Here is a 19,449-nt window from a genome sequence, read left to right as displayed (position 1 = left end):
CTAATGAAGCTAGTTGCTACTTTACCTGTGACCACTGCCAGTAATGAACGATTCTCCTCGGCATAAGGGCGTGTAAAAGACTATCTGCTATCGACGATGGGAAACGACAGACTCAGTGATCTCATGATAATGGCCGTTGAAAAAGAAGAGGTAAAGGAACTGGATTTCGATAGATTAGTCGACGATTTTGCCAAGCAGCGACCTCGCCGCTACCCCTGGTTTTAGGTATGTTTGCTCAATGTTGTTCTTTTTTTTGCATCTTAATTTTTAAAAAATCAAAAAAATCCTTGCCCCCCCCTACATTTTCGTGAATTGGCGCCATTGGTCCTTACTCCACAAACTCAGGTAATTAAAATTCTGGGTATGCTTTTGGTTACTAACCTTTCTTATGAGCCTCATCTCTCGAGTCTCTAGGGTATTCGTTTTCGCCAGGTTGGTGGCCTCCATATAGGTAATGTTAGAGGTAATGGTCTCTCTGTATTATAGAGGTCTCTTTGTATCTCTCTGTATTATACGGAGAGTCTCTCGGTAATGATCTCTCTGTATTATACAGAGAGTCTCTCGGTAATGGTCTCTCTGTATTATAGAGGTCTCTCTGTATTATACAGAGAGTCTCTCGGTAATGGTCTCTCTGTATTATACATAATGGTCTCTCTGTATTATACATAATGGTCTCTCTGTATTATACAGAGAGTCTCTCTCGGTAATGGTCTCTCTGTATATAGAGGTAAGTTCCATAGAGGTAATGGTCTCTCTGTGTTGTGTTTTTCAATTCACGATTTTCTTATTGTTGTTCAGTTTGAGGCAAGGTAAGTTCTTCTCTACTATCTCCTATAAGACGTCTCCAGAATAAAGCTGTGTTTGGCCTTCCCTCAAGGTCCCCTCTGTTGATTTGTATAATGATACAGGTATTAAAAGTTTGACTCCCTGGTAAAAAAAGAAATGTCTCTTCTTAGTTTATAAATTTTTACATTGTTACCTTCCTACAAGCCTGTGTAGTTTTTTCAAACAATCTCTTTCTTTGAGTCTTTCCCTTTACCTTCGTAAGTCCCATCTATTATTTAAGTCTGCTTGTAGGTTTTTCAAACGGGAGTAAAGTTGCCGTATCTTTATTTTTGTCCATAAGTTTTGCCACTTTTTTGTTATGTATTGATGTATAAATCTATTTTATATAAGTTTTCTTCTGCATTTCTAATGCTGCTGCATTGATAAAGCCCCCTAAAAGCTCAGGTTTTGGGGGTGCAATGTCCACCGTATTTGTTTTTTTTCTCGTTTTGCTTTTTGTTGTATATTATTGCATTAGAGTTATGTTTTATACTATGAAATAAATGAATTGAATTAAATTGAAGCGACCTAGTAAAAAAATGTATTTTATATAGGCCTTTAACCTAAATATGATCTAAATTTGAATCCCTAAGTCCAATGTAGACCTAATACTGACCAAAATTCAACGACCAAGGTGGGGTAGGCCTATAAATTTATGTTGTTTCTTAAAATAAATTCTCAAAAAATTTTGCGAAACACTGTAATATAACGAATACAAAAACATGTAAACCAAAAATGATAAAACTCAATTACATATATAGTTTATACGTCAAATCTTTTGAGTCCTTCATATTTGGGAAAGGAAAGTAGAAGAAATTTAGAGAAATCTCTAAATTTCTTCACGAGATTTCTTCAAAATTTCTACGAAAGATTAAAGGCTTCAAAGCCTTCGTTTACAGTTAAGGCTTCAAGAGAGAACGTGCCAAATGCTTCCTTTTCCCCAATCAATCTTTTGAGTCCTTCAAATTTGGGAAAGGAAAGTAGACGACTTAAAAACTCATATCTGTTTGCACCTGAAAGTGCACTTGAATCTATCATCTGTATAATTCTCAGGAGACTGTTTAATCTATTTTCAGGATCTTGTGAGTACCAATTTTCCAGTGTATTCGCAAACAAACACAATTCATCGTAACCTTGTTTTCTAAAAATCTCACAACGAAGTTTACAAAATTCCAAAAAATCATGAATGTTCAGACGACTTAGAAATTTTGGTTCTGATTTCCCATTGGCAATCATTTTAAGAACCTCTTGCATGGCTCTGAATTTATGATGTTTACTTTCAAAATTATCAAAAAATGATTCAAGAATGTCTATGTCTCCTGCCTCCAGATATTGCTGAAATATTATTTCGCCAAGTTCTTCTTTTATCCCCAAGAAGTTGTACTTATCAAGAATGTATGTAAATTGTTCCTCACCCATGTCTACAAGTTTATCCATCAACCCAGGCACATTTCCTTCGTTATAAAAATCTATAATAAATTTTAATGTTCCAAAGTCGACGTCATCTGCCTCGACGATGTTTGTACGCCTCTCACTCATGTCTGATCTTAGCATGACCTTGAATACATCACTTACTGCTGACAGAAGGTTCTTCTTAGCTTCAACAATGCCACCATTACATTGAATAGTAACCATTGGGCTCTCATCTTCATTCAGATTTGTCAAAATTCTTCTTAATGGAGAAGGTTGGTTCATTGCAACGTTGATTGAGGAGAAGTCAGAGCCCATAAATAACTGCAAAGAATTTCATAAATAATAATAGAGTTAATAAACCACATTCTTTGTTATATCTTCAAAGAATACTTCCCACGCAAAAACAACACTAAATAACAATTTACTGCCAGTTCTTTTTACAGTTAGATACAACAAATTTTTAACTGAAAGTAAGGAGCAACTTTAAAACTTAAACAAACAGAAATAATTCTGTAGATGAAAGGGGCTGTCCCCTCCTCAACACTTTGCTCTTAACGCTAAAGTCTGACTCTTTGTCATAACTCTACATTTTAAAACAATAAAAACTTTAGTGGAAAGAGCAAAATGTTGAATACAAAATAATGTCCATTGTTTCAAGTTTTAATGTTGCTCCTTACTTTCAGTTAAAAAAAACTTGTTTTCTTTATTTAATTTCTGAACGTTTTTCAACTAAATAATGGAGATTTAAATTTGGCTCACCAAACATGAAAAACTAAAACAAAATTTGCATATTAATTTTGGCAGATTTATTCTGTATATGAAGCGTTACCCCCTTCTCAATACCTTACTCTTTACGCAAAAGTTGTTAATACTTATGAAAAAGCTTCCTATTCTAATTAAATAGTTCCCATTTTTTTGTAAACGCTGTTAAAAAATTGAGTCAAACTTAGCATAAAGAGCAAGTTATTGAAGAGGCGGCAACCCTTCATATACTAATTAAAAAAAACTTTCCGAAAAATAAGTTTTCAAAGAAAAGTAAAGGCTGTTTTAAACTTAAGCTCAGCAGATACAAATACCTATTACAATTCAAACTCAAAACGACCAGAAATTACTATTAAAGAATAAATGAAACACAAACGAACAGAAATCATATAAACAATCATAGCAAAAACACACAACAAGTAATAATATAAACGAATAAAAAGATCTTACAGCGAGTAATGCTTAGATTGAATATGAAAATCAAAATTAAAACGAAAAAAATATTTTCCTATTTAAGTATAAATGAAACTTAAAACAAACAGAAATTAAATAAACAATCAATGCAAACAAACACACAATAGATATTAATATAAATTAAAAAGTAAATCTTAAAACGAGTGAAACTTAAATTGAATATGCAAATCCACCTTGAAAAAAACAAAAATCACAACAAACAAGAGTTTGTGTATGACCTCCTTCTCTGACTGTAAAAAACCTACTGCGTCATTGGCACTTTACTGAAAACCAATTTTACGACAAATATTTTCTTTCGCACTTAATATTCAAAATAAACATTAAAATCATAGTAACGTTTTGAATTGATGAGCTTTCAGCAATTAATATCATTATACATCAAATATTTAGTTTTATTTATTAGCTCTTTTTAAATTTGTTCAAGACGAATATAGTTTCACTACAAACAAGTGTTTGGACACTGCCTCCTTTCCTAACTGTAAAAAAAAAACCAAAAGCCTACTGCGTCATTGGCGCTTAACTGAAAACGGATTATATCACAAATATTTTCTTTTCCAGTTCTTACTGCATTGAAAATAAAAATAAATTTACGGTGAAATAAATTCTTGAAATTATAGATCTTTCAACAATTAATATCATTATACATCAAATATTCAATTTGATGTTGTTTATACTTCCCAAGACTGTTCAAGACGCATAAAGTTTTCAGTAAAGCGCCAATGACGGGAAAAAGGGCATGGGGGGACTAATTAAGCTTTGGTCTCTTTTGACTCATAAAAAGTGAACTGGAACTTTCTATTTTCAATCAAATGAGCCCTCTCAGAAGTTTATACGAGTATCCCTTCTATAAGAACCATATATATCCCCAGTGTATAACGTACAACGCCTGTCCCTAGGCCCTGGGGGGTTGTGTCGACCCTAGATTTAATATCTAATGGTTGAACTATTTTTAACAAAATGGTCACCTCAAATTTTTATCAGATGGTTTTGTCCATCTGATACACCCAGAGGCGCAGAGGGGCTAGTTGACCCCCAATCTTTTTTCACTTCTGAGAAAATGAACTACAACTTTTAATTTCTAATCAGATGAACCCTCTCTGAAGTTTATACGAGCATCCCTTTCATAAAAACCACATATAGCCCCAGGACAGAGCTTACACTGCTTGCTTCCCGGGCCCTGGGGGATGTGTCGACGCCGGAGTTTTGTTATCTGACCTTTTAAATATTTTGAAAAAATAGCTCTCTTAAAAATCTTATCGGAAGGGTTTGAGGAAAATGGGGCGTAGAGAGGAGGACTAGTTGCCCTCCGATTTCTTTTGACTCTTAAAAATTGAATGAAAACTTTCAATTTCCAATCATATGAGCCCTCCGAAGTTTATACGAGAATACAAGCATACCTTCCATAATAACCATATATGTCCCCAGAGCAATACTTACAACGCCTGCCCCGGACCCTGAGGGGGGAGGGGTATCGACAAAGGAGTTTTCTTATCTGACCTTTGAACTATTTTTAACAAAATGGCCATATTTAAAGGAGTTTTTGTTGTATGATCTTTGAACTATTTTTAACAAAATGGCTACCTCAAATTTTTTATCAGATGTATGTGGGGAAAAAGGGCTTGGGGGCCAGTTGCCCTCCAATCACTTTTGACTCTTAAAAAGGGTACTAAGACTCTCGATTTCCAATCGAATGAGTCCCCTTTGAAGTTTATACGACGACCCCTTCTATACGAAATGCCTCTGGGAAAAAAATAAATATGGGGTGCAGGGGGAGGCTAGCTGCCCTCCAATCACTTTTGACTCTTAAAAATTGAATTAAAACTTTCAATTTCCAACCAGATCAGCTCTCTAGGAAGTTCATACGAGCATTCCTTCCATAACAACCATATATGCCCCCAGGGCATAACTTATAAGGCCTAACCCCAGGCCCTGGGGGACTGTGTCAACACCGGAGTTTTTTGTTATCAGAACTTTGAACTATTTTTAACAAAATATCAATATCAAAATTTTTATCTGATGCATTTAGGGCATGGAGGAAGGGGGGCTAGTCGCCCTCCGATCTCTTTTGACTCTTAAAAAATGAACAAGAACTTTCAATTTCCAATCAAACGAGCCCTCTCCGAAGTTTAAACGAGCATCCCTTCCATAAGAACTAATTATGCCCCTAGCGAATTACTCAGAACGCCTGCGTCTGGGCCCTGGCGGGTTCTGTCGACAGAGGAATTTTTATTAACTGACCTTTGAACTATTTTTAATGAAATGGCTATTTTAAAAAAATTATCGGATGGGCTTGGGGAAAAAAGGGTGTGTGTGTGTGGGGGGGGGGATAGTTACCCTAGGATATCTTTTGACTCAAATTGAACTAGAACTTTCAATTTCCAAAGAAATGATCCCCCTCTGAAGTTTATACGAGCATCCCTTTCATAAGAACCATATACGCCCCCAGGACAATACTTACAACGCCTATCTCGCTGATCCTAGGGGGAGTTTTGTTATCTAATTTTTGAAAAATTTCCAAAAAACTGGCTATCTCAAAATTAGTAGTGGATGAGTTTGGGGATAAAGAGCGTGGAGGGGGGATACTTGCCCTTAACTCTCTTGACTCTTACAAAGTGAACTAGAACTTTCAATTTCCAACCAAATGAGCCCTCTATGAAGTTTATACAAACATCCCTTTCATAAGAACCATACATGCCCTTAGGGCATAACTTAGAACACCTTCCCCGGGGACCTGGGGGGTTGTATTGACACCGAATTTTTTCTTATCCGACCTTTGAACGATTTTTAACAAAATGTCTATCTCAAAATATTCATTAGATGGGTTTAGAAAAAGAAGGCGTGGGGAGGGGGGATGGCTAGCTGTCCTTTGTCCTCTTTTGATTATTAAAAAGTGAGCTCGAACTTTCAATTTCCAATCAAATGAGCCCTCTCTAAAATTTATACGAGCATCCCTTTCAAACGAACCATATATGCACCAGCACATAACTTACAACGCCTGTCCCTGGCCCCTAGGGGGTTGTGACGACACCCGAGTTTTTGTTATCTGACTTTTGAGCAATTTTTACTTAATGGCTATCTCAAAATTTTTATTGGATAAATTTAGGGGAAAAGGGGCATGGGAGAGGGGACTAGTTGCCTTCCAATCTCATTTGACTCTAAAAACTGAACTAGAACTTTCAATTTCCAATCAAATGAGCCATCTCTGAAGTTTTTACAAGCAACCCTTCAATAAGAACCATATATTTTCCCAGGGTATAACTTACAGCATCTGCCCTCGGGCCCTGGGGAGCTGTTTTGACCTCGGAGTTTTCGTTATATGGTCTTTGGACAATTTAAAAAAAAAGCTATCTCAAAGTTCTTATCAGATAGGTTTGAGTAAAAAAGGGCGTGGAGGGCGGGGGGGGGGGGGTTGATAGGTGCCCTTCGATATCCTTTTACTCTTAAAAAATTAACTAGAACTTCCAATTTCCAATCAAATGAGCCCTCTTTGAAGTTAATACAAGCATGCCTTCCATAAGAGCCCTATATGCCCCTAGGGCATAGCTTACAATGCCTGCCCCCGGGCCCTGGGGGGTTGTGTTGACACCACACAACCAAAGATCATATAATTTTTGTTATATGATCTTTAAACTATTTTTAACAAAACAGCTATCTTAAATTTTTATTGGATGCATTTGGGAAAAAGGGTGGGAGGGGGGAGCTGGTTTCCCTCCAATATCTTTTGATGCGTAGAAAGTGAACTAGAACTTTCAATTTCAAATCAAATGAGCCCTCTCTGAAGTTTATACAAGCATTCCTTCCATAAGAACCATATGTACCCCCAGGGCATAACTTACGAGTTATGCCCTTGGGTTACATATAACCCTTGCCCCTGAAGATAGTGGGGGGAGTGTCCTGCTCCAAACATATAATTTCCAGAACTTTCAACTACATAGAACAAAATGGCTATATCAAAATTTTGATTAGATATGTTTGGGGAAATAGTGGGCGTGGAAGGGGTGTCAGTTGCCTTAGAATCACTTTCGACTATTAAAAAGGAAACTAGCCATTTCAATTTCCAATCAAATGAGCCCTTGCTGGTGTTTCTACGGCAACGCCGTCTATACAAAATCTTATGAAGTTATGTAAGTTATGCCCCCAGGGCATCACTTACAACCCTTGCCTTGAGGGCTATGGGGATTTGTCATCCTAAAAGACCTAATTTCCAGAACTTAAAACTACGTTGAATAAAATGGATATCTCAAAATGTTGATCAGATATATTTGGGGAAAAGGTGGGCGTGATAGCGGGGTTAGTTGCCCTCCAATCACTTTCGACTATTAAAAAGGGGACTAGCCCTTTGAACTTCCAGTCAAATGAGCCTTTTTTAAAGTTTCTACAACAACACCTTCTATAAAAGCCTTATATGCCCCCAGGGCATAAATTACAACCCTTGCCCTAAAGGTTGTGGGGGAGTGTCCTCTTCAAAAACATAATTTCTATCTGGAAATAGACTACGCTGAACAAATTGGCTATCTCAGAATTTTAATTGGATGTGTTTTGGGAAATGGTGGGTGTGGAAGGGGTGTCAGTTGCCTTCCAATCATTTTCGACTACTAAAAAGGGCACAAGCCACTCCAATTTCCAATTTAATGATCCCTTTTCGAAGTAATACTTATTTATAACAATTCGAGCCTGATTTATTAGACAACTCAAATATAAACTATTTTCCTCCCATTTCAAGTTTTTCAAATGCTGTTGACAAAAATAGCACTGAATTTTGTGATTCAGAACTTTGCTGTTGACAATTCAGGGTATATTCCAATTCTGGGTATATATTTGCACATATGGGGGCTGGGGAAATTTCATGGTAAATTTGCAGTAGGCCATATAATTTAGATAGGATGAAACTGAAAACATCATTTGATGTTTTTTATGCTCTTTCATTATTCATACAAAATACCTTTGGGGCTCCTCTAAGGAGCCCCAAAGGTAGATGCAATTAGCCCCAGAAGCAATTATTGAATTAAAAGGGCATATAGAAAGGCATCAAGTGACGTTTTCACTTTCATCTTAGCTAAATTATAAAGCCCACTGCAAACTTACCCATTCTTGCTTGTAAACAAAAGCATGTGACATTGTGTTTCTGAACAAAGGATTATTTTTCTAATTTTGAAGGCAAAAGTAAGGTGCAAACATTCTTTTGTGTTCCAAGTTACTTACTTGCTAATTTTTCTAATTTTGAAGGCAAAAGTAAGGTGCAAACATTCTTTTGTGTTCCAAGTTACTTACAGCTTATATAAATTACTGCTTAGATCCATTATAGTAAACTTTTTCAAAGGTGCAAGGAGTTTATTCAGGGTACTGTTGTTGAGGCCACCTCACGTCTTCAAGGACCTTGTGACCAGATTTCGTGTTACTTCTCTTTCTTCAATGTGCAGTAAACTTCTGACTGCTACAAATTAAAAGACGACACTGTCTAGAGTTTTATAGATAAAACACTACACATTTCCAAGTTTATCAGTCATGGACAAAAAATTTAATATGAGATTAATTATTGTTAACAAATGTTCACTATTCCATGTAGCATGATTTATCTGCATTGGTAAACCATTCAATGGAAAAATATCCATAATAATTTTTCTACAGATTACATATGATGGACAATCAAACAAAATATGTTCCAATGTTTCATTTATTTGACAATTTTCACATTTGGGATTTTCACCATAAAAACGTCCCATGTAACTTCCTGTACCACAATGTCCTGATCATCAAAAAATACAAATGAAAGTACATTGTCAGTTTAATATACATATACTGATATTTAGTAATCAAAATGTTAATATTATTTGATTTATTAAAGTTATAAAAGTAAAATCATTTATATTTTTTCAGTAAAGTGCAAATTCTGTTCTGGCCTTGGGAAGGCATAGGGGTTTTGCGCCCAACTTATGTTAATTTCTGCTCGCTTTGAGTTTGACTCGGTTAATTATTGTAATTTCTGTTCGTTTTGGGTTTCATTTATTTATCAATGATGATTTGTGGTAGTTTCACGCTTTGTAGATTATTTGATTTTAGTTTTGCTCATTTTTTGTTTAATGGAGTTCTTTACTTTTCTTTGAACAACTTATTTTGTGGAATTTTTTTTTTTAAATTAATCTTATACAAAAAGCAGCTCTTCCTCTTTGACAGTTAAGATGATAGTAAATTCCAAGATTTGATTTGGATGAGGTTAAGCTGTCATCACTTATTCTCCTTGTTGTTGTATTACATAGCAATAATTGGTCATTTCTAGTTATATTTTGTATTATATTAGCATTTTGGCTTATTTCATTTGGTGTATCTGGTGTTAAAACTTCACCATCCAATATGGCTTCTTTTGCTAGTTTGTCTGCAGCCTCTTTACTGGGGATCCCAGCATGACCAGGCAACCATTGTAAAGATATAGACCAACCACTATTCAATGAATCAAGCAACATAGAATAACATTTATGAATTTCAAAACTTTAATTTTTTTTTACATGAAAATTTAGAATTGCTGTTAGAACAATTTTAGAGTCACAAAATATTACATACAGTTCATGCTTTCAGCAGTAGCTTCTGATCACATTGATAGCAATTTGAATTGCAATGCACTCAGCCTGAAAAATTAAAGAGAGAGGGGGGAAACAATACTTTTTACTTATTTGCTAACTATGTATTAAACATGCCAAACCAACTCCCTGATTGTTTTTTGAACCATCAGTGAACACCTGGATATGATAATTATATAGGGATTCCGTAAGTCACGTAAGTATAGGAAGTGCATGTGGTATTATGATTGCAGGGAATTCAGTACTTCCTGATAGTGATTTCAGTGTCACAGGGGGAATTTGTATCACTGGGGGAACCTTCAATGCCATTGTTAGGTTCAGTCTAACATCTTCTTCTTGTAACAATAAAAGAGCAAATTCAATGCAATACTGCTTATTCTTTTTTGTAGCTGGATTTTTTGTAAGTATTCTACCAGTCTTGATGATTCTGGTTTTAATAGGATTATTATCACTGATCCAAACCTTTTGAAGATAACTTAGAGCTTGAATTTTCATACTGGTAAAAATTAACGATGCTCCAGCTTCACTCTGCAGAAATTTTGTTGGCGTTGTTTTCCTAGCTTCAAAGATAATCCAAAGTGCTGAATTTTGGATTATATCAAGTGTTTTCAGAGAACTAATCCCTAACAGACCAAATATCTACAAGCCATATTCAATTTTTGGACAAACAAATTTGCAGTAAAACTCCACAAGGAAAGAAGCTTTTACTCCATGTTTGGGTCGTGTAAGCATTTTCATCACATTCAGTCTTCTTTGGCATGATCTCCTCACATCATTACCATGATTTATCCAATATGACTTAGAATCAATTTTCCCGCCCAGAAATTTGGTCTCTTCTACAAATTTGATTTGATGCCCATCAAGGAGTAATGTTGGCCTTGTCACAAGTTTTTAATTTGTGATTAACATGGCTACAATTTTTTCCAAGGAAAATTCAATGTCGGCATTGCAGGTCCAGGTTTCCAGAGCTTGAAGAGAACTTTTTAAATCATCTTTCACTTCTTCAATTGTTCTTCCTGTGGACTGCATATCATCAGCAAAGACAGATGAGTGAGTAGATCCATCATCTATGGGGATGTCAATGACACTATAATTAAATATGTTGGTACCCAATGCAGAGCCTTGGGGAACTGATTGCTTAGGTGTCATTTGGTCAACTGTAGTGTTTTCCAACTTTGACCTTGACATTACATTTGGTTAAGAAACTATAAATTACCACAAGTATCCTTCCTTTAAATTTGGCTTCTATAAGGTTATTAAGAATTTTCCAAAGGACAATGCTATCAAAGGCACCCTTAAGATCTAAGAATATGGCGACCGTAATCAAATTGTTCTGGAAGTAGTGCAGTGCAGTCTTTTGAAACATTACCAACTTTTCAGTTGTAATACATATCCTTGAAAAATCCACATTGAAAATCGTTCAAATTCTTTTTCTCTGTTGCAATGTAATTTATTCTATTTTTATAAGTTTTTTTCATAAACTTTACCAATAACAGGCAACTGGGTAATAAATCTATAGCTATTTAAACTGGTTAGGTCCTTGTCATACTTAGGTAGCACAACTGCAACGCCTTCTTTCACATTTCAGAAAATTCATTATGGAACCATTGATCATTTTGATATCTAAAAGAGTTGTTACCCAAGTCTCAGATAGATTTTTAATGAAATGGGGGTAAATTCCATCATTACCTGGTGTGGTAGCTGGCAAGCTACCTATCACACTATTCAGCTCAACAATTGTAAATAGATCATTATAAGGCTCTTCATTAATCTGATTGTTGATGTGGTTTGTTTTCCAAATAGTATCTACATCTCCCTCAGAGTCTGGGTCAGAGTCTGTGACCAGTGTATGACCATTAAAATATAGAGGAGGATTGAAGCAAGCTGGTGGAGTACCCATCATTGACTTTATAAATCTGAAAACATTGGACGACGGTTTTCAAAAGTCAAGACCATCAAGGAAATTCTTCCATGACTCTTCTTTTGCTTTAATTATAACTTGTCTAAAACTGGATCTTGCCTGCTTAAGTTCTATGAGATTTGCAATACAGATTACATGATTTTATTTCTTTTTAAGATTATTCAAATTTTTCTTTGCTTGTTTGCAACTTTCATTCCACCATTTAAGTTTGTTGCTGCAAACAATTTTTGGCACAGTACTGTCCGTAATTTTTAAAATTTCACTTTGGAAGATAATTATACAGTCACAGCTACTTATACCATGGCTTACAATTTCCTTTATACCAGTTTGTCTGCAACTCATTGTATATTCATTCTATTTTGCTTTATTCAAGTTATATTTTGGTGGTGTTTGTTTTTCATTTTGTGGTGATAGATGTTGGGCTTCTTCAATTAAGATACAATTGTGTTTACTTTAAAAAGATGCTGAATCTAAGACAGATATATTTGCTTTAGTTCAATATTGGAGCTACAAAACAGAAGATCAATAGTGGTATATGTTAAACTCTGGGAATTATGCCTTGTTCTTAACCCTTTGGGAGTCAATAAACAACATGTGCTATTTAGAAGTAAATATTCCACAATGGTTCCAGCTTGGTTTATAATTGGGCAGTAACAGCATACACTACAATGGGCATTCAGGTCCCCTACAATAATATACTCATAATTACTTGGGATTTCACTGACTAAAGCAAGTAACTCATTACCAATGTCATTGTTCCCTGAAGGATCATAAATATTAATTATGTACAGAGGTTTTTTACCTTTTATGAATATAATGCACCCAATTACTTCTATTTCTTTGTCATTCATAGAGTCCATAGAATGCATAGTAAGTGGAACAAAATGTATATTTTTATGAATTCCCATCATTACACCACCACCATTACCACTGCTTCTGTCCGTCCTTATAATTTGATAGGGATATAGTTTTTGCACTATTTTATTCTGAAGTCAAGTTTCTTGTATACAGAAGATGTCCACGTTTTCATCACCTATACAATTTAGGAAAATTACTTTCTTATTTCTAAGAAATGATTGTGAGTTCCATGTTATTATCTTCAGATTATTAGTTGTTCTGTTCACTGTAGTGAGTATTTAAAATAGCTCCTTTAATTCTGAGACTGTCTAATTTTACAATGGTTAAAATTTGGATAACTGTACATAAAAGATCTATAACTGCTGTTTATATTCCTGTCCTGTATTTGAAAAATTTCAGTGTTGTGATAGCCAAGGCTGAAAAAAAGGTATAGGAACATCTACTTTTGATGCATTATGCTTACTTTTCTGACTCAATGAGCAAAGGCTGAGGGATCCTTTGCAGGCTGCTTGTACATATGTTCTTTACAAAACCTGGGCTGTCTTGTATCCCAAGTTGTTGTTTTCTGCCTTCAGTAAAACTTTTCTATTTTGTGCCTAATAAGACATTCCCTAGATGTTGAGGAGTGACAACCTTTGCAATTAGCACATCAATAAGTAAGTACTTTTACTGAAGAATCACTGCTTTTGAGAGGGCAATTCACAGACTGATGCTTTTGAATTTTACCAAACTTGACTTCTTTTGTGTGTACCATTAAGCACAACAGTACCCACATTCCTTTAGTGATTTAAGTATGAAAAATTTATCTGGTAATTTCTGATTCTTATCTACCACTTCAAATTCTACCCTTGTCAGAAACAATTCATTAACAGGTATATCACAATGGCTTGTAACTGCTGACTCAGTTTCTTATTTTTATTTTTGCTCTGTGTGGTCACACCTGGGGATCTTACTCATTTCCTTCCCAAAGAAGGGTTCTATCCCAGACTTGGTAATCAAACTATTTTCATTCTCATTACTGTCAATTAGTCCTTCTACCAACATAAGCATTAACACTGGTACTCTTATGGTAAATGGGATCTTTTATATACTGCAATGGAAAACAGGCACAAAAAAACATTTTTGGTGGGATAATTCAAGACACAAATTTGGAATAATATAATGTATAGCGTGGTTTTCATTGTGTATACAATATTTAAACTATCGGTTTTTGGGGTTTAGGGGGGAAAGGTACCTAGGTTTGGTTAGGTTATGTAATAATATATGCTATGCTTTACCCCCTACCCTCCCTAAACTGCAAATATATAACCCAAATTTGTTTCTAAACTATTATTATAACAGGTTTCTAAACCTGTTATTGACAGGTAGGTTAAGTGTAACCACTGATACTGACTGCACTAAGTTGTCCATTAGAGTTATTCACTGGGACATGCATAACTTGTTGATGGGGCTGCTACTGCCCCTGTTGAGAAAAATGACAAGCCTGATACTGGTTGTATGGGCTAGGGGCTGAAACATACTGAACATTACTTTCATATTGTCCACCAATAAAGGTGCTTGGTTAAATGATCATATAGGGTGTAGACTGATAAGCACCTGATATTGGTGGACTCCACAACCATGGGTATTGGTTACTCATATTGACACTACAAGCCAAATTCTCACTGCTTTAATAAGGCACAATAATTAAAATTGCAAATATTTAAGGCAAAATAATTCAAATTGCAAATGATTAAGCAGGATAAAATACAATAAATATCTATACTTAAGAAAACTCCTGCTACTGTTGAGACAATTTGTTTAGTGAATTTGAATTTTGAACACTTTGCAAACAATACGGAGTGACAAACACCTGCCAAACCCTCATGTATTGCCAAAAGAAACTCCAGCCAGGAAAAGAAAGATTTACAATACTTCATCACCAATTATTCTGATCTATGCTATAGTTTTGATAAAAAAAAAAGATGAATAATACACCATTTAGTGCTGATGGACCCATAGCAATAAAGAAGGCAATTTTTAAAGTCTGCTGAACTAACTTAGAGCTAAACTTATAAAACTTAGGAACAGCCAAATCGTATTTTAAAATATAGAAACTGCAATGTCTTTTCTACAAAATACTAATTTGGTCATCATTTCTGGTTCAGCCATTGAGGCCACTAAGACCAATAAGGAAAAGAAATTCCAATGTGCTATATATGGCATTAATTTATCTATTGAAAAGCAAGAACATAAGGCATAGCTAGTGGGTGCAGGAGGATGATACCTCCAACTTATCCATTTAATGCAGCTTAATACATGGCTGAATGAAGAATTATTCCCTGACAAATCAGTTTTGATCTCTCTTAAACATGAGGTTAATCATGATTTACATTTATCTAGGCAAAAACTTAAGTATTAAGTACTTAAGTACTTAAGTATTAAGTTTCTGGGCAGAAACTACACAACACTAAGTCCCTTCAATGTTTCATGTGCCATTTACATGGACATATGTTTGATAGATGTACACAGCAAAACCCATCCTCTACTAAATTTGGTCAAAAAGACCACAATGAAAGCAACTGACAGGCAAGTCAGTCCTATTGTAGAAATTGCAAAAGTGTGGGTCATAGTGCAATTCATAATCAATACTTTCTTTGTCTTATTTCAAGCAGCAAAACACTTCTTAGAAAACATTTTATTCTAAATTTAAAAAACTTTGAAGTCCAAAAAAAACAACCTAAGTTCAAAAAAGAAAAAAAAATGTTTGGAATAAAAAAAAGATTTGCCTCAGGGGCTAAGCTTGTATCCACCTGAAGGCAAAGTTTTTGCGCTTTTTAGTTTTGATATTGTTCTTTACTGTCTCCTGAAGGTCTAAGTTCAAAAATATTCCATGGATTGAATTCAAATATTCAAGAATGGCTAGTAGGTCGGGGTGTTTTTTAAAACTATTAATTATGTATGATATACAAACACATACAATTTGGTAGATTTTCTTTTTAAGTTTTGATATTGGTCTTTACCATCCCCTGAAGATCCAGGATCACAATATTCCAAGGATTGAATTCAATAGCTCAAGAATGGCTAGTAGGGAGGGGGGCTTTTAAAAATAAAAATGATGTAGGCTACATACAATTTGGATAAAAAGGGAATGTAAATGCCTTTTGATAAACCAAAACTGTAAGAAAAACATTCCCCCTCCACTAAGCATATGACAAAATATATATAGATTACGACTCTCTTGTATATTACAATCCTTGTCAAAATTTCCTTTAGTTGACATGCTGTTTGATCAAGCTCACTTTATCTCATGGTAATAACTTGGGTCAAATCTTATTCTTTCATATACATATTTGGCATTCAAATGTATCTACCACTGGAAGCCTTACACAAGATACATTATGCAATGGGATTACTGGCCGATTGGATTGTAACACAATAAACTTAGCAAGCAATGTTTATAGGAATGTCGTTATCTCAAAAGACCAGATGTTATAAATTAGTAACTCCAATAGTATACCGGGATAGGGTTCTGATAGTACCAATTGAAGGGACAAGAGAGTTTAGCAACTCCATTAGTACATAGAGAATGAGCTTTTGCAGTATTTAAGTAAGGGATAGATGTGTTAGTAACTCCAACAGTATACTGGGAACGGGCTGTTGTAGTGTTTAGTTAAGGGATACAACTACATTTGCAACAATCTTTACATTTCTCCCCTCTTTTTTATTGATTTTTTTTCATATGTGTTTTAATTCTATTTTTATTCCTTCCTTAAGCTACTTATTTGTTATTATTCATTTTCTCTTTGTTCAACTATTCTAAAACCATTCTTTTTTATTTCTCTATAATAGATCCATAAATTCCTGAATTTCAGTAGGATTACAGTGGAAACATTGATAAGGAGTAAGAAAATATAACTGCGCCACCAGTCCTAGCTCTAAATCCCACCAAAAATCCCTAGCTCTTTTAGTACTTCCCGGGTGAAATTGTCAGTGGAGTCTGAATCTATAGGCTTATAAGTTTGAGTGCTGAATGAAATATCTATAACTTTTTTATTATACAAAATTTTATCAAGGATGATAATTTTATACCTGTCACAAAAAAAACATTTTTGGTGGGATAATTCAAGACACCACTTTGGAATAATATAATGTAGCTATAGCATGGTTTTCATTGTGTATACAATATTTAAACTGTTAGTTTTTGGGGTTTAGGGGGGAAAGGTACCTAGGTTTGGTTAGGTTATGTAATAATATATGCTATGCTTTACCCCCTACCCTCCCTAAACTGCAAATATATAACCCAAATTTGTTTCTAAACTATTATTATAACAGGTTTCTAAGCCTGTTATTGACAGGTAGGTTAAGTGTAACAACTGATGCTGACTGCACTAAGTTGTCCATTAGAGTTATTCACTGGGACATGCATAACTTGTTGATGGGGCTGCTACTGCCCCTGTTTAGAAAAATGACAAGCCAAATACTGGTTGTATGGCATAGGAGCTGAAACATACTGAACATCACTTTCATATTGTCCACCAATATAGGTGTTTGGTTAAATGATCATATAGGGTGTAGACTGATAAGCATCTGATATTGGTGGACCCCACAACTATGGGTCTTGGTTACTCATATTGACACTACAAGCCAAATTCTCACTGCATTAATAAGCCACAATAATTAAAATTGCAAATATTTAAGGCACAATAATTCAAATTGCAAATGATTAAGCAGGATAAAATACAATAAAATCTATACTTAAGAAAAATCCTGCTACTGTTGTGACAATGCGTAATTTGAATATGGTAGGCGACACTGCCGACACTTTGCAAACAATAAGGAGTGACAAGCACCCGCCAAAACCTCAAGTATCGCCAAAAGAAACTCAAGCCAGGAAAAGAAAGATTTACGATACTTCATCACCAATTATTCCCAACTATGGTATAGTTTTGATAAAAAAAAAGATGAATAATACACCACTTAGTGCTGATGGACCCATAGCAATAAAGAAGACAATTTTTAAAGTCTGCCGAGCTAAATTAGAGCTAAACTTATAAAACTAAGGAGCAGCCAAATTGTATTTTAAAAGAATGGAAACTGCAACGTCTTTTCTACAAAATACTAATTTGGTCATCATTTCTGGTTCAGGCATTGAGGCCACTAAGATCAACAAGGAAAAGAAATTCCAATGTGTTATTTATGGCATTGATTTAACTATTAAAAAGCAAAAACACGAGGCAGAGCTAGTGGGTGCAATAGGATGATACCTCTGACTTAAACATTTAATGCGGCTTAATACACGGATGAATGAAGAATTATTCCCTGACAAATCAGTTTTCACCTCTCTTAAACATGAGGTTAATCATGATTTACATTTATCTGGGCAAAAAGTGAATTACAAACTACACAAAGCTAAACCTCTATAATGTTTCAATTGCCATTTACATTGACATTCGTTTGATAGATGTACACAGCAAAATCCATCCTCTACTAAATTTGGTCAAAAAGACCACAATGAAAGCAACTGACAGTCAAGTCAGCCCTATTGTAAAAATTGCAAAAGTGTGGGTCAGAGTGCAATTCATAATCAATACTTTCTTCGTCTTATTTCAAGTAGCAAATCACTTATTATAAAACATTTTATTCTAAATTTAAATTTAACTAAGTCCCCAAAAAGTTCGAAGTCCAAAAAAAACAGCCTAAGTTCAAAAAAGAAAAAAAATGTTCGGAATAAAAAAAAAAATAAGATTCGTCTCAGGGGCTAAGCTCGTAAACCACCCGAAGGCAATGTTTGTGCGCTTTTTAGTTTTGATATTGTTCTTTACCGTCTCCTGAAGGTCTATGTTCAAAAATATTCCATGGATTGAATTCAAATATTCAAGAAAGGCTAGTAGGTCGGGGTGTTTTTTAAAACTATTAATTATGTATGACATACAAACACATACAATTCGGTAGATTTTCTTTTTTAGTTTTGATATTGGTCTTTACCATCCCCTGAAGATCCAGGATCACAATATTCCAAGGATTGAATTCAATAGCTCAAGAATGGCCTGTAGGGAGGGGGGCTTTTAAAAATAAAAATGATGTACATACAATTCGGATAAAAAGAGAATGTAAATGCCTTTAGATAAACCAAAACTGTAACGCAATAAACTCAGCAAGCAATGTTTTTAGGAATGTCGTTATCTCAAAAGACCAGATGTTATAAATTGGTAACTCCAATAGTATACCGGGATAGGGTTCTGCTAGTACCAATTGAAGGGACAAGAGGGTTTAGCAACTCCAATAGTACATAGAGAATGAGCTGTTGCAGTATTTATGTAAGGGATAGATGTGTTAGTAACTCCAACAGTATACCGGGAACGGGCTGTTGTAGTGTTTAGTTAAGGGATAAGACTACATTTGCAACAATCTTTACATTTCTCCCCTCTTTTTTATTGAATTTTTTCATATGTGTTTTAATTCTATTTGTATTCCTTCCTTAAGCTACTTATTTGTTATTATTCATTTTCTCTTTCTTCAACTATTCTAAAACCATTCTTTTTTATTTCTCTATAATAGATCCATAAATTCCCGAATTTCAGTAGGATTACAGTGGAAACACCGATAAGGAGTAAGAAAATATAACTGCGCCACTAGTCA

At 34.8% G+C, this 19,449-nt stretch overlaps 1 protein-coding gene across 2 annotated transcripts; it reads right to left on the bottom strand.

Moving 5' to 3' along the window:
* Window positions 1-1,511: 1,511 nt before the first annotated feature.
* LOC148939793 (uncharacterized) lies at window positions 1,512-17,621 on the bottom strand. Of its 2 annotated transcripts, XM_089105789.1 has the most exons (3): window positions 17,566-17,619; window positions 8,746-8,908; window positions 1,512-2,559 (listed from the first exon to the last, which is right to left on the bottom strand). In XM_089105789.1, the coding sequence occupies exon 3, from the start codon at window positions 2,551-2,553 to the stop codon at window positions 1,687-1,689; it is 867 nt and encodes a 288-aa protein (XP_088961915.1). In that variant the 5' UTR covers window positions 2,554-2,559; window positions 8,746-8,908; window positions 17,566-17,619; the 3' UTR covers window positions 1,512-1,686. The 2 variants fall into 2 exon arrangements, with proteins under 2 accessions (XP_088961915.1, XP_088961916.1); XM_089105790.1 differs by lacking the exon at window positions 8,746-8,908 and having other exon boundaries at window positions 17,566-17,621.
* Between the last annotated feature and the right edge of the window lie 1,828 nt (window positions 17,622-19,449).

This window comes from Artemia sp. Qi Xiang Cuo, chromosome 20 (genome assembly GCF_049724085.1).
Source record: "Artemia sp. Qi Xiang Cuo chromosome 20, ASM4972408v1, whole genome shotgun sequence".
Classification (NCBI taxonomy): domain Eukaryota; kingdom Metazoa; phylum Arthropoda; class Branchiopoda; order Anostraca; family Artemiidae; genus Artemia; species Artemia sp. Qi Xiang Cuo.
Note: the sequence above shows the minus strand (reverse complement) of the source record. Positions and strands in the feature narration are given on the sequence as shown.